This window comes from Photinus pyralis, unplaced genomic scaffold (assembly GCF_008802855.1).
Source record: "Photinus pyralis isolate 1611_PpyrPB1 unplaced genomic scaffold, Ppyr1.3 Ppyr1.4_LG8, whole genome shotgun sequence".
Taxonomy (NCBI): Eukaryota; Metazoa; Arthropoda; class Insecta; order Coleoptera; family Lampyridae; genus Photinus; species Photinus pyralis.
Genome location: NW_022170819.1, coordinates 17,310,124 through 17,321,333, shown reverse-complemented (window position 1 = coordinate 17,321,333; position 11,210 = coordinate 17,310,124). Strand labels below are relative to the sequence as shown.

General features: G+C 35.5%; 2 protein-coding genes across 9 annotated transcripts in view; one reads left to right on the top strand and one right to left on the bottom strand.

Moving 5' to 3' along the window:
• The window catches only part of LOC116177939 (autism susceptibility gene 2 protein homolog), a 391,669-nt gene that overhangs the window by 265,235 nt on the left and 115,224 nt on the right, over positions 1–11,210 (top strand). The window lies entirely within an intron of this gene.
• On the bottom strand, positions 2,004–9,816 carry LOC116177945 (venom carboxylesterase-6-like). 4 transcript variants are annotated; one of them, XM_031497146.1, is made up of 12 exons: positions 9,704–9,816; positions 9,493–9,646; positions 4,124–4,240; positions 3,932–4,077; positions 3,784–3,883; positions 3,548–3,739; positions 3,310–3,495; positions 2,908–3,264; positions 2,682–2,857; positions 2,494–2,638; positions 2,308–2,449; positions 2,004–2,259 (listed from the first exon to the last, which is right to left on the bottom strand). In XM_031497146.1, exons 3-12 carry the CDS (start codon positions 4,185–4,187, stop codon positions 2,076–2,078), a joined length of 1,692 nt encoding a protein of 563 aa, XP_031353006.1. In that variant the 5' UTR covers positions 4,188–4,240; positions 9,493–9,646; positions 9,704–9,816; the 3' UTR covers positions 2,004–2,075. The 4 variants fall into 4 exon arrangements, with proteins under 4 accessions (XP_031353006.1, XP_031353005.1, XP_031353003.1 ...); XM_031497145.1 differs by having other exon boundaries at positions 9,497–9,646; XM_031497143.1 differs by lacking the exons at positions 9,493–9,646; positions 9,704–9,816 and adding an exon at positions 4,797–4,977.

Sequence of the window (11,210 nt, the reverse complement as noted above, 5' to 3'; positions counted from 1 at the left end):
GGGGGGGGAGGTTATAACACTTAACAAAAGATCTACAATGGTTACAATATGGGCGCCACGCCGTTTGGGAGTGAAACGATGGAGCATCAACGGCGAATCTCCGAGGTGACCAATAAATATACAATTAGCCAGAAGACACTTCAGTAGGTAAGTACACAGATATATTTTTAACATAAATACTTAATTTGCGATAACACATTAATACAATAAATAATCACACAACTAACAAACTATCACGCAGCGCAATCATTCTCCATACACTCGCAACGCTCACCGTTACACGCTAGGTAGTACTGATGGAAAACAAGATGGTGCTGTTCCCGGTAGGTAAGGCGGAACTCCCAGGTGGTTTTGGAGCCCTTAGGTGCCGTGCCGCAAAAGGTCTGGACGAGACGGCCAGGTGGTCAGAACGAATCTCAACGTCGTTGTCCGTAGCGATGGTAAGCCAATGGGGTAGGCCACTTTCCAATCAGATTTTAATAATCTGCCGTAAACCGGACTATACAAGAAAAGCACGCGTATATGAGAATGCGATATCATTGCATTGATATTGAATTGACACAAAAGAAATAATACAACTGATACTCACGTCTAAATGAGACTCCGTACACCAACAGATATTAAATTAATCTGACCCAATCCTCCTCAGCTTAGGAATGCCAATGCTAATTAATTTTTCCTCCCAAATACAGTAGGGAACCAAAAGTGCCGTTTTTAATAAAAAGATTTACGGCTATCCGTCTGTTCGTATATGTACAATTGCTAAAAGCCAGTAATGCAATTACCTCCAAAATTTGCCGTGCTTGTACAACTCAAGTTCGCGTAAAAGTGACCGCACTGCGTGCATGCATTTTGTGATAAACAAGTAGGTATGCGATTAGCTCCGATGTTTTCTGGCCCACATACAGGCTGTTCAATAAAAATTAATAACGTCACAACACCATTGAGTAAAGTCGTGAAGTTGGAGTCCCATATCCTAAAAATTTGGTAACTAACAAACCATCTGAGCACAAAATTTCTACTATACGGCAATAAATAGCACAAAATGAGCACAAAATTTAGGTATATTAAAATTTCACATTTAACAACATCGAGTATAGTCGTGAAGTTAGAGTCCCATCCTAAAAATTTGAATAACTCAAAAACCATAAGAGCACAAAATTTGGGGTATACGGCAATAAATAGCACAAAATTAGCACAAAATTGTAGTAAGTCCTAAAATTGAATATGTCGATGTCGATACTCCAACTTCACGGACCTGATTAAACGAACTATACCTAGTGAAGTTCTAATCGACATTCACGCTCTCCAGTTTAACAATGTAATAGCCGAACCCGAAGCATTCAAAGCTTAATTCAAGGTGATCTAAAAAAAAACACGTGACAAAATTTGTTGCTATTAAAACTGACCGCTGACCTTAAAAAATGTTTAGATAGCCGGAATCAGCTTTGTTAAATAAAGTGATCTAAGAATCTAACGGATCAGAGCGACTCTTTTTAAGATAAAATTAGCTTATTAGCGTTTATTATCGCTTATCGGATAAAAAAGTGAGAGACTCTTTAACAGACAATGCTATAAAAGTAATAGCCATCGAAATTGAGTGGGTCAGAAGAGCACCACAACGACATTTATGGCAAAAAAGCTTAAATTGTACTAATTTATAGTGAAGACATCAACAGTAACTCCTAAGAGATGAAACATCGCTACTGCAAAACAAATAGGAGGCCAAAAACCTTAATTATCTTCTGGAAAACACGGTCAACTGGCGCGCACTCTGTTTCGCTAGACTTCTAGACTTCCGGTGGGCTAGTTGGTCCTCTGCGGAAGGCCGAAAGAGACTATTAAGTTCCCTGGTATGGCAGAGAAGTAAAAAAAACACGTGTTACCCGGAAACGAAACAAAGCGGAATCTTGAATCCTTTCGTGGCGGCAGAGACGGCTTAGGGAATATTTAAATCGAATTTTAGAGGGCAAATTCGGTTCCATTACAGTATTTAAAAAACTTAAAATTATTACAACACAAATCTTTTGTTTTAATTCGTTATTTTGAACTATATTATAATTGCTTAAAAAAAACTATAATTCTTCCCGTAAACTCTCAGCTCGTTTGTTTTCCATAAACTTCAAGCCTTCCCAAAACTCTTTTTGGCTCAATTCTGGTATTTCTACCATTTGGGCGTCATCAAAGTCGTTTAGAAGTAAATACTTGGGATTATCAGTGGTTAGCGGCTCCCAACTAACGCCAGATGATGTTGGTTTACTAAACATGCAAAATTGCCGATGATTGCTATTTAAAAACCGTCCTTACCCATTACTGGCAAATGATATAAGAAAATCAATTAACAAGTCTTTCATCAGAATTTCAGATTCGGAAAGTTCTATTTTAACTGCTGCGGGATGGTCAACTTCTGTGTCATGCAGAAGAACTGATTCAGCGCCATGAGCAACACCTACAATAATTATTAAACTGATTTTCCGATTTGTTGTTAAGCACCTTCTAAATTGCATCCCAGCAATTCCTTAAGTGCCGTAGATTTGTCGAAGGCGTATATGGCAGCATATACTGGAGAGTCGAATACATCTGATTGCATATGAACTGCGGTTTCAAAGCCAACATTGAACAGTCTGTCACTAAAGACCTACAACAGAGATAGTTTATGAAGTCCGAGTCAATATTCTCACCTTAACAAGTGTATTGAGATTGCTTTCGGACAGCTTCTCATTTTTGAAATAGTGCGATTTAATCTTGTGCGCGGTGTCGTGCTTGTTAGATTTAGTGTGCACATGTTTATAATCAAACATATGTTCTGACAATTCATTCCAATTTGTCTCTACATGGTCCAACATATTGGTTACAACTGTAACAAGGCATTACGTAACACTAACTCATGTACATTTAAAGTTTTACACATAGCTCCTAAAATTCCTTCGTCTTTAGCAATCCACGTTAACCATGGAACATCGATGGCATCTCCATCATTCAGCTGCGTGTACGGATGCTTCTTTAAGAATGAATACTCCGAGTCGACTTCTACAGTCGGTGCAAATGGTGCCAGAGGGAACATTGCAAAATGGTAGAAATTGTTTGTTTTCGCCAAGAGATCGTCTGCAGGTATCGCCTTTAGGCAATCAATAAGGGTTCGCGTATCAGAGTCCAGGCAGTTTAATGACTCGGCAAGTTCTCTCGTTTTTTGTAACCCGCTCTCTTGAATTGCCCACGGCATTAACACTGTCCCGCTTTGGGATATGGCCCTATGGAACAGTCCTAAAATGCTATGGTAATTATAAATCTGGCATAATGGTAGTTAACCCTTGGATTGTGGTGAAAAGAAATGGAAATGAACCGAAGCACCACCTGCTGATAATCCCATCAGCGTAACAGACTTGGGATTACCACCAAACTGCTTGATATGCGCTTGAACCCATTTCAGTGCCATCTGTTGGTCCTTAAGCCCATTATTACCAGGTACGACGCTGTCTTCGGTTGTGAGAAACCCTGTAATCGAACCCCCCTCATTACAAAGTGACAATTATCGAATTAGTCTCACCTAAAACACCGAGTCGATAATTCATACTTACGAAAATAACATCACGGTCCATTAAATACTTAGGACCGGCTTGTGAAGCAGCTCCAAACATAAATGCACCCCCATGTATGTAGACAATCACGTCGTAATTGTCACTTTCCGATGGCTGCTTTTTAGGCACGTAGACATTTAAATATAAACAATCTTCATTATCTACAAACCAAATGAGAAACGTAAAATGTCAAAGGGGTTATTACGGCCACTGTCCGGAGGCATAAACGGGTTGTCTGCTTGCTTACAAGTGTAACGGACGTTAGCATTTAACACTTCATCCCAAGGTGACACCGGCTGAGGTGCCTAATTAAAGAAAAATTCTGGAAGCTTAGTTGTGAATTAACGAAATACCTCAAAGCGTAGAGCTCCGACGGGTGGTTTTGCGTACGGAATGCCTTCAAACGCTGAAAATATCCGACCACCAAAAGAGGACTTGTGAAACCCTCTAATTTTGCCTAGGGAAGTTTGGACTAGCGGTAGATCGTCGGCAAAGGTACCTTTAAGCAAATGGTAAGTGTCAGATGACATACTTGAAGTACTCACCGTCGAAACCTAAGATAGTCCAAATCAGGCAACACACTTTCAAGAAATCCGCCCTCGGAGACATCTCTCTTGCAATTATGCTTATGGACAAACCGTTTGCTTGCAAAAAACTTCTTGCTGCGTGCAAATAAGCTGCTATGTCATACCAGTTAAGTAATAATTATGTAGGTACTTACAGAATTGTATATGAGTGCGATTTTTATTCACATGTATACCTAATGCTTTAAGTGTTTAAGTAATAAAGTAACCATGAACCTTGATTTTGTTAATATAGGAGTAACTAAAACGGTGGACATAGTTGGGCGTAAGTTAATTAAAGGTCATTTCGTGAATCGAGTTTATTTGTCCTTTTAGAAAATGTTTGCATTGTGTCTGTTATTTAATCCCTTTGTGTAATTGTAAATTGTAAACAGTTTATGATCTACACATGATGTCTCACCAAGATAAATTGGGTATTTTATTTGTGGTTAAGGTGCTAAATTTAAAACTGAATCAACCCGTACAATTTTTATTTAGAACCTTTAGGACCTACTGTTTATAAATGACGTAATGTAACTCCATACTTCCATCAAAGCAATAATAATCAAGGTATTCCCAATATAAGTGTACTAGAAAATGCCGATACGTATTAGTGCATGTGAGCCATGAGAAGCCCTTTCCTACACCTACTTACCACTTAGACCTTTATTTATAAAGATGTTAAAGACTGCGGTTGATTTGCATGTGTAACAACCACATCCATGTATAGAATAAAATACTTTGAGTGTATGGGTGCGTAGATTCAACGTTTTAAAAACTAAAGTACGTTGCACTACGGTCTTGTCTTGTCTGGTATACGTGCACACATATATCTCAAATGCGTATGATGAAGCGGAAAAGGTTAATCACAATAATCTACAAGGATACATTCAATTAGTATCAATGTAATTTTATCAGTTGTCATTCCATTAAGTACATTTTTATTCATAATTTCACTGCCAGAGGTTTTCACACAAAAATAAATTAGCGCCCACGTCTTTTGCAACTTGCAATACGGTACTCTCGGTGTAAAACCAACCCCTGAAACATTAAAAAATTCAGAAGATCACACCCATACTTAGCTTACTGTAACGCAATACAAAAATGTTGAGTTTTATCGACTTCTAATGGGATTATCGGGGTTAAATCAACCCTTAAAGAGCATATTCTATAGCCACACCGTTCCGTATAAAAAGCGTTTACTGTAAAGTAAAACCCTATACGTAAATTATAATACTCATAAATGTCCGGCGGATATTGCTATAGGGAATATTATGCGTTTATTATTTCTCATTGATATACGATTTATGTGCTTATGCGCATATTAAAGTGGTGTTATAGACGTTTATCAAACGAATGCTAAAAAACGGTTATTTATGTAGGTACGTAATATCGCGTGCGTGAGGGTAGCCAGTGAAGGTACTTGGTTTATCTCACAAATAATAATCAACCGGGTTTTTCAGGTGAAATGATTAAAAATTGGAAAAAAATTAATTAAAACAGCTGATTTTTAGGCCAAAATGTTCAATGTTCAAAAAAATATACAACTTTTGTATCTGCACTATTTCCACATAACCTCCAATTTTCCTACAAAAACCGGAAAAATGGTTTTTTTCGTTTTTTATTCTTATTTTTGTCGTGGTCGTAGGGGAGGAAACATAGCTTGTTTTATGATAAAAAAGGAGATAATTTTTTGGGCCTGTAAATTTGAACCGTTTCCGAGATTTCTCACAATTTCTGAAAAAACCACCTCTTTTTCAAGGGGATGAAAAATCTACTTTTTTTAAAGTACAGAGGTACGCGGGGAGCAAAATTTTCGTAAGGACTTACATTTTAATAATCAAAAATAAAAAATATTATTCCAATAGAAAAATTTTAAGAAAAGCGGCAAAAACTTGGGGAATGAGTTAAGATATAGGTAGGTACCTACACTGTTTTTCACATAGTAGGTAAATAGCTTTTTTTGCAACTAAATTAACGTATTGGATCCGGGCTAATAAAAAGTGTCTTCTCTCTCCTCTTTAATGTTGCTAAAATATTTTCTTTTGTTTCGTAGTGCCCAACTGCCTTAATTAAAACATCTTTATTATTTGTTTTTCCTGCATTTTTACCGCAATAAAAGCAATTCGAAGTACAATCGAATTCTTTTGCTTCCTGAACGATTTGTTTTTGTTCACTAACTCTTCTTGTTGTCTGTTTTACAGCTGATGTGATTACGCTGGGCCTGTTGATCGTTAATTTACAGGAATCCTCACGAAGTTTATTCCAGGTTTTATATCTCAAATTATTTACTGCTTTGGCCGGTAAAACTAACGTTCTTATTGCAGATTTTGCAAGTTTATCAACAGGCCCAACGGAATTGCATCAACTATAAAAGAGGCAGTAAGAAGAGTCAGTGAACAAAAACAAATTGTTCAGGAATCAGGAAGCAAGATAATTCGATTTTATTTCGAATTGCTTTTATTGCGATAAAAATGCAGAAAAATAAATAAAGATGTTTTAACTAAAACAGTTGAGCATAAGATAACAAAAGAGAATATTTAAGCAAACATTAAAGAGAAGCAAGAAGACAGATTTCGAAAAAGTCTTTATTATCATCCAACACGTTGATTCATCATATCAAAAACCGTGTATACCTATCTTAAAACTGTTTTTTTTCTACAATCGATATCCAAAGTAGGCATTTGCGCTCGTATTTGACAACGCAAACGTCATCTTTTTCGAGGAATGTTACTTTGTCGCTTATAAGCGACAAAATAAAAAAAACGCTCACTCTCCCAATTATAAACTATAAATCAAATATGCATTGCTCAGAGTATCCAATGACAACCAGTAAATGACATCTTTAATTTGAGTGAAAGACGTACATTTTTGGAAATATGTGAACTGCTAGATTGTAGAAAAAAACTTGCGTGTAAATCGAGCGCAAATTGATTGTCGATTTCAATCTTTCAATCGACAATGTATCATTTTGCGCCCTTGCTACACAAATAGCGATTCCAGTTTTTGGCGATTTTCTCGAATTTTTGCTATAGGAATAATATTTTTTTATTTTTGATTATTAAAATATAAGTCCTCCCGAAAATTTTGCTACCCCGCTCACCTCTGTACGATGAAAAAAATAGATTTTTCATCTCCTTGTAAAAGAGGTGTTTTTTTCCGAAATCTCGGAAACGGTTCAACTTTACAGGCCAAAAGATTGTCTCTTTTTTTATCATAAAACAAGCTCAAACAATGTTTACTCCAAATTTTAAACCCCTACGACTTTTTTTCCGCAAAAATCGAAAAAAAAAAGATTTTTCCGGTTTTTCTAGGAAAATTCGAGGTTATGTGTAAATAGTGCAGATACAAAAGTTGTTCATTTTTCGCCTAACATTAATAGTTTTGCCACAAATTGCAAGATACCAGTTTCCACCCCTTTCAACCCCCGTGATTTCACCCGCGGAAAAATTCAGCTGTTTTAATTATTTTTACCCAATTTCTAATCATTCCACCACTATGAAAAATCCGCTTTAAACTGGTAACTAATTTTTTTTGTAAAAAAATATTATATAGCCTGAACTAGTTTGTCCTTTTTGATTTAGTAGTTCGTAAAGCGTTTTAAAAATTGCGCTACTGCGATCTCACTTTTAGGAAACTTTTTACTCCAATATTTTTTAGCTTTTTACACGTCGCACCATCATTAATTAATAATCATCTTAATATCTTCCGAAACTGTAGATTCTTGCGCAGTTTAGTATAAGTTTTAAGCAGCTGCTAATAAAAAAACAGTCCGCAGTAATTTTATAAAGCGCTTGCGTACTTATAAGTGAAAGGGAATATGTGAAAAATGGCACTGCCGATCATATTCAGCAAGCGTATGCGTTCATTATTATTATTTTTATAAAATTTCTTCTAGCTACTAGCTCAGTACTAAATAAATTTTTAATGACCCATACCTTGCGGAGAGTTGGTTCCTTATTTCCCCTCTCAGATAAATTCTCATGTAAATTAAATTGTTTGAATATAATGATGAAAATAATATCGTTTCAACTCCACTTTTCTTTACAATTTCCTGAATTAAAGTATTGATGTAATTCGTACAACAAATACAAAAAAAAAACGTTGCAAATCTAATTAATTATCTAGGTTTTTGAAATTTGTAATTAATCCAACGCCTGATGTTCCGTCCTGTATTTGGTGATTCACAGATCTTTCATTTTTATAATTGCTAATATTTTAGTCATTTCAAACGATTGTACAAATTTAGCAATCCCTAGTTCAATTTATGACTTTCGTGTCCCGTTTTATACATAAAATCTCACCTGGGCTGGTCACCCTAATGTTGAAACTTTATATCATACCTACGTGACTATTCAAAGGAGCCGCTTCGTTCGCGTTTTTTTTTGCCTACCATATAAACACATTAAAGGTTTTGTTTCACTTTAGCTATTAACATTGAATAAAAACACTATATAGTGTTTTTATTCAATGCTATTAATCAGTCTAGTTTTAATATTGAACCAGTAGCAATTTGAGGTATTTATCTATATATGTAAGTATTGTTCAGATTTTGGAATTTGAAGTAGAGGTATTACATAAACAAATGGCCACTAACATCGAATATTACAGTAGGAAATTATAGTAAAATATATATCTGTAAAAATCCATTTAATAGAAAGGTGTATTTAGGAAACTCAATTGAATTATCTTATCAATGTACCTACAGTTATCTGGCCCCTTATCACGTCAATGTAGCGAGCAAACAAAAAATTATTTTTTTTCTATTTAATACAACCAAAAGTACGTATTAAAAGGAACGTATCATTTAAACGATCAATAATAATTAACTAAAGCGGAACAGCGCTATCCGAACGAACACTAAATGCCATGAAAGACTATAAATAGTTATTTGCACAACTAGTTTCGAAAGTGATACTTTTTTTCGTGAATTTGCAGTTTGATTAATGAGGGCGAAGTCTGAGTTAATCAAGCAAATTCATGAAAAAACGACACTTTCAACACGTGTTGTACACGAAACTTTGTTGTATAGTGATCCTTAATAACACACAATTGACATTCGCGATTTACTGGACCCAAAAATTGATGCTACTGTTCATACAATATAGGACTAAACGCCATGGAAACGCATAGTATAAATCGTGAAAAAAAGTCACACTTTCCATACGATTTTTCGCCAAAAAAGTCCGGTAATTTGATAACTACTATGCAAAAAATGAAATTAAACTCTTTATTTTACATTTGAACAGTAAAGCAAAAGAAGGTACTTCCGTACTAATTTATGTGTAGTCCGATGCAAAAATTTGTAAAGTAATGATGAACGGGGAAATTGTAGCTAACCTGGAACTTACCTACCTCTTCCTGCCTGAACGTCTCCTCAAATCAACTGTGTCTAACGAATGCGGTGAAAGAAGGATTTAGTGAACCTGATGACAATTTCGTTGTATTTCGCAACTAATTCTTACTTTTTTCTTCCAGGGCTCAAAATCCAAACCAGACAAAAAACTAAAATATTGTAAACTAAATAGTTACGAGGAGTTTGAAATTAAAGTAAGAACTTACGGTACCATATATAACCTTTTTTCTTTGAAAAAATTTATCTTCGTTAGGTAACTCAAATAATAGCGCTCGGGCAACACTCGATCATTTTTTAAATTTGCGGTGGATTGCAACTTCTAAACGCTTCATTGATACGAATCCGATATCTAAGAAACCCGAGCCGTGCGCATTATTGTTCCTGAGTGTATACCTACTTGAGGTGAGGACATTCACAATTACCGCATGCAATCAACTTTAAAAAGGCAGATAAATTGCTCTAGGCAATACATTCGACTGGAGATTTTTCTTTTTTGACAGAATTTCTAAATAATTATTCCACTTGCTTCAAAATACCGTCGTAACAGTGGGAGTGGCGGATGCAGAGAAACTTCTTAGGGGGGGCACATTATTGTAAATATAAAAGCCTTAGTTGAAAATTGCTGATTGATTGATATATACAAGAGGAGATACATATAGGTGGGGTAGGTCTGGATTCCTTTTCAAACAATAAATTCAAGTCTTCGATGTCCACATGCAGTACCAGGGGATAGTACCGGAACCGAGAAGAACCGGTACCGGCACCAATTGCATTTGTAAGTCTTTCACTTTGAACCGGAACCGTTATTTAAGAAGTTATGAATACCGGAACCGATACCGGTACCGTTATTATTAGTGCTAAAGAACTGGTACTCTTCGGTTCTCTTTCTGTTGTAGGTAAAGTAGATACGTTGCGCTTTGTGAAAGGGAAATGCGTTTTCTTGCTCTTAAAATTTGGTTCTGACTTCTGACTTGCTCTACTTTTCCTTGTTTAAATCATTATTTAGTTCTGTAGTAGTATCAATAGAAACGCCTTGCTTATTAATATTCCTTATCGTCGACGACCGATCCGGTATCGCCTAGATGGCCAAGAATAAAATCATTCCTTCTGAATTACATTCGGCAAGAATTTACAACTTGCAAGAAATTTCAAAGCCAAACATTCAAATTCTCACTTTTATTCAGAGCTGCCCATTTCTAGCAACTTAACCCTAATACTAAACAATTATAAAATATTTTAGAGTGACCAAAAATGAATCAAAAACAGTAAGAGCGTTGAAGAGTTTATTTATGTTGGAACTCTTAAAAACAAAACAAAAAACTGGAACCGGAACCGAAAATTACTGAAGCCACAGAACCAGAACCGGTACCAGAACTAAAAAATAATTCTTTCTAAATAGTGCAGAAACGGAACTTATATACAGTGAATTTTTTTAAAATGCGAACATAGGAGTTTGCATGCAATGTAATTTCCCATGTTCGATTTTTAAAAAAAACATGTTCGATTTTTAAAAAAACACATCAATCTATTGAGTAGTTCAAATGAGTAGTAGATACAATTGACAGCTCTCACATTTTTAAAAATACCGCCGTCGAATTTAATTACGAAATCGGTTAGGTTATTGCTTAGAATGTCAAGGAGGACACTTCGAACATTTATTGTAATTGCTTGCGTTATTTATTTTCTTAATTTATGTATTGAATAAATCAAATT

Excerpts from the sequence above, each read along its gene's own strand:
- LOC116177945 (XM_031497146.1), bottom strand. The coding sequence starts at position 4,187 with ATGTCTCCGAGGGCGGATTTCTTGAAAGTGTGTTGCCTGATTTGGACT. Across the intron at positions 3,496-3,547 it reads TTATCGACTCGGTGTTTTAG|GGTTTCTCACAACCGAAGAC; the intron begins GTGAGACTAATT and ends GTTCGATTACAG. Across the intron at positions 2,450-2,493 it reads GCTGGGATGCAATTTAGAAG|GTGTTGCTCATGGCGCTGAA; the intron begins GTGCTTAACAAC and ends TAATTATTGTAG.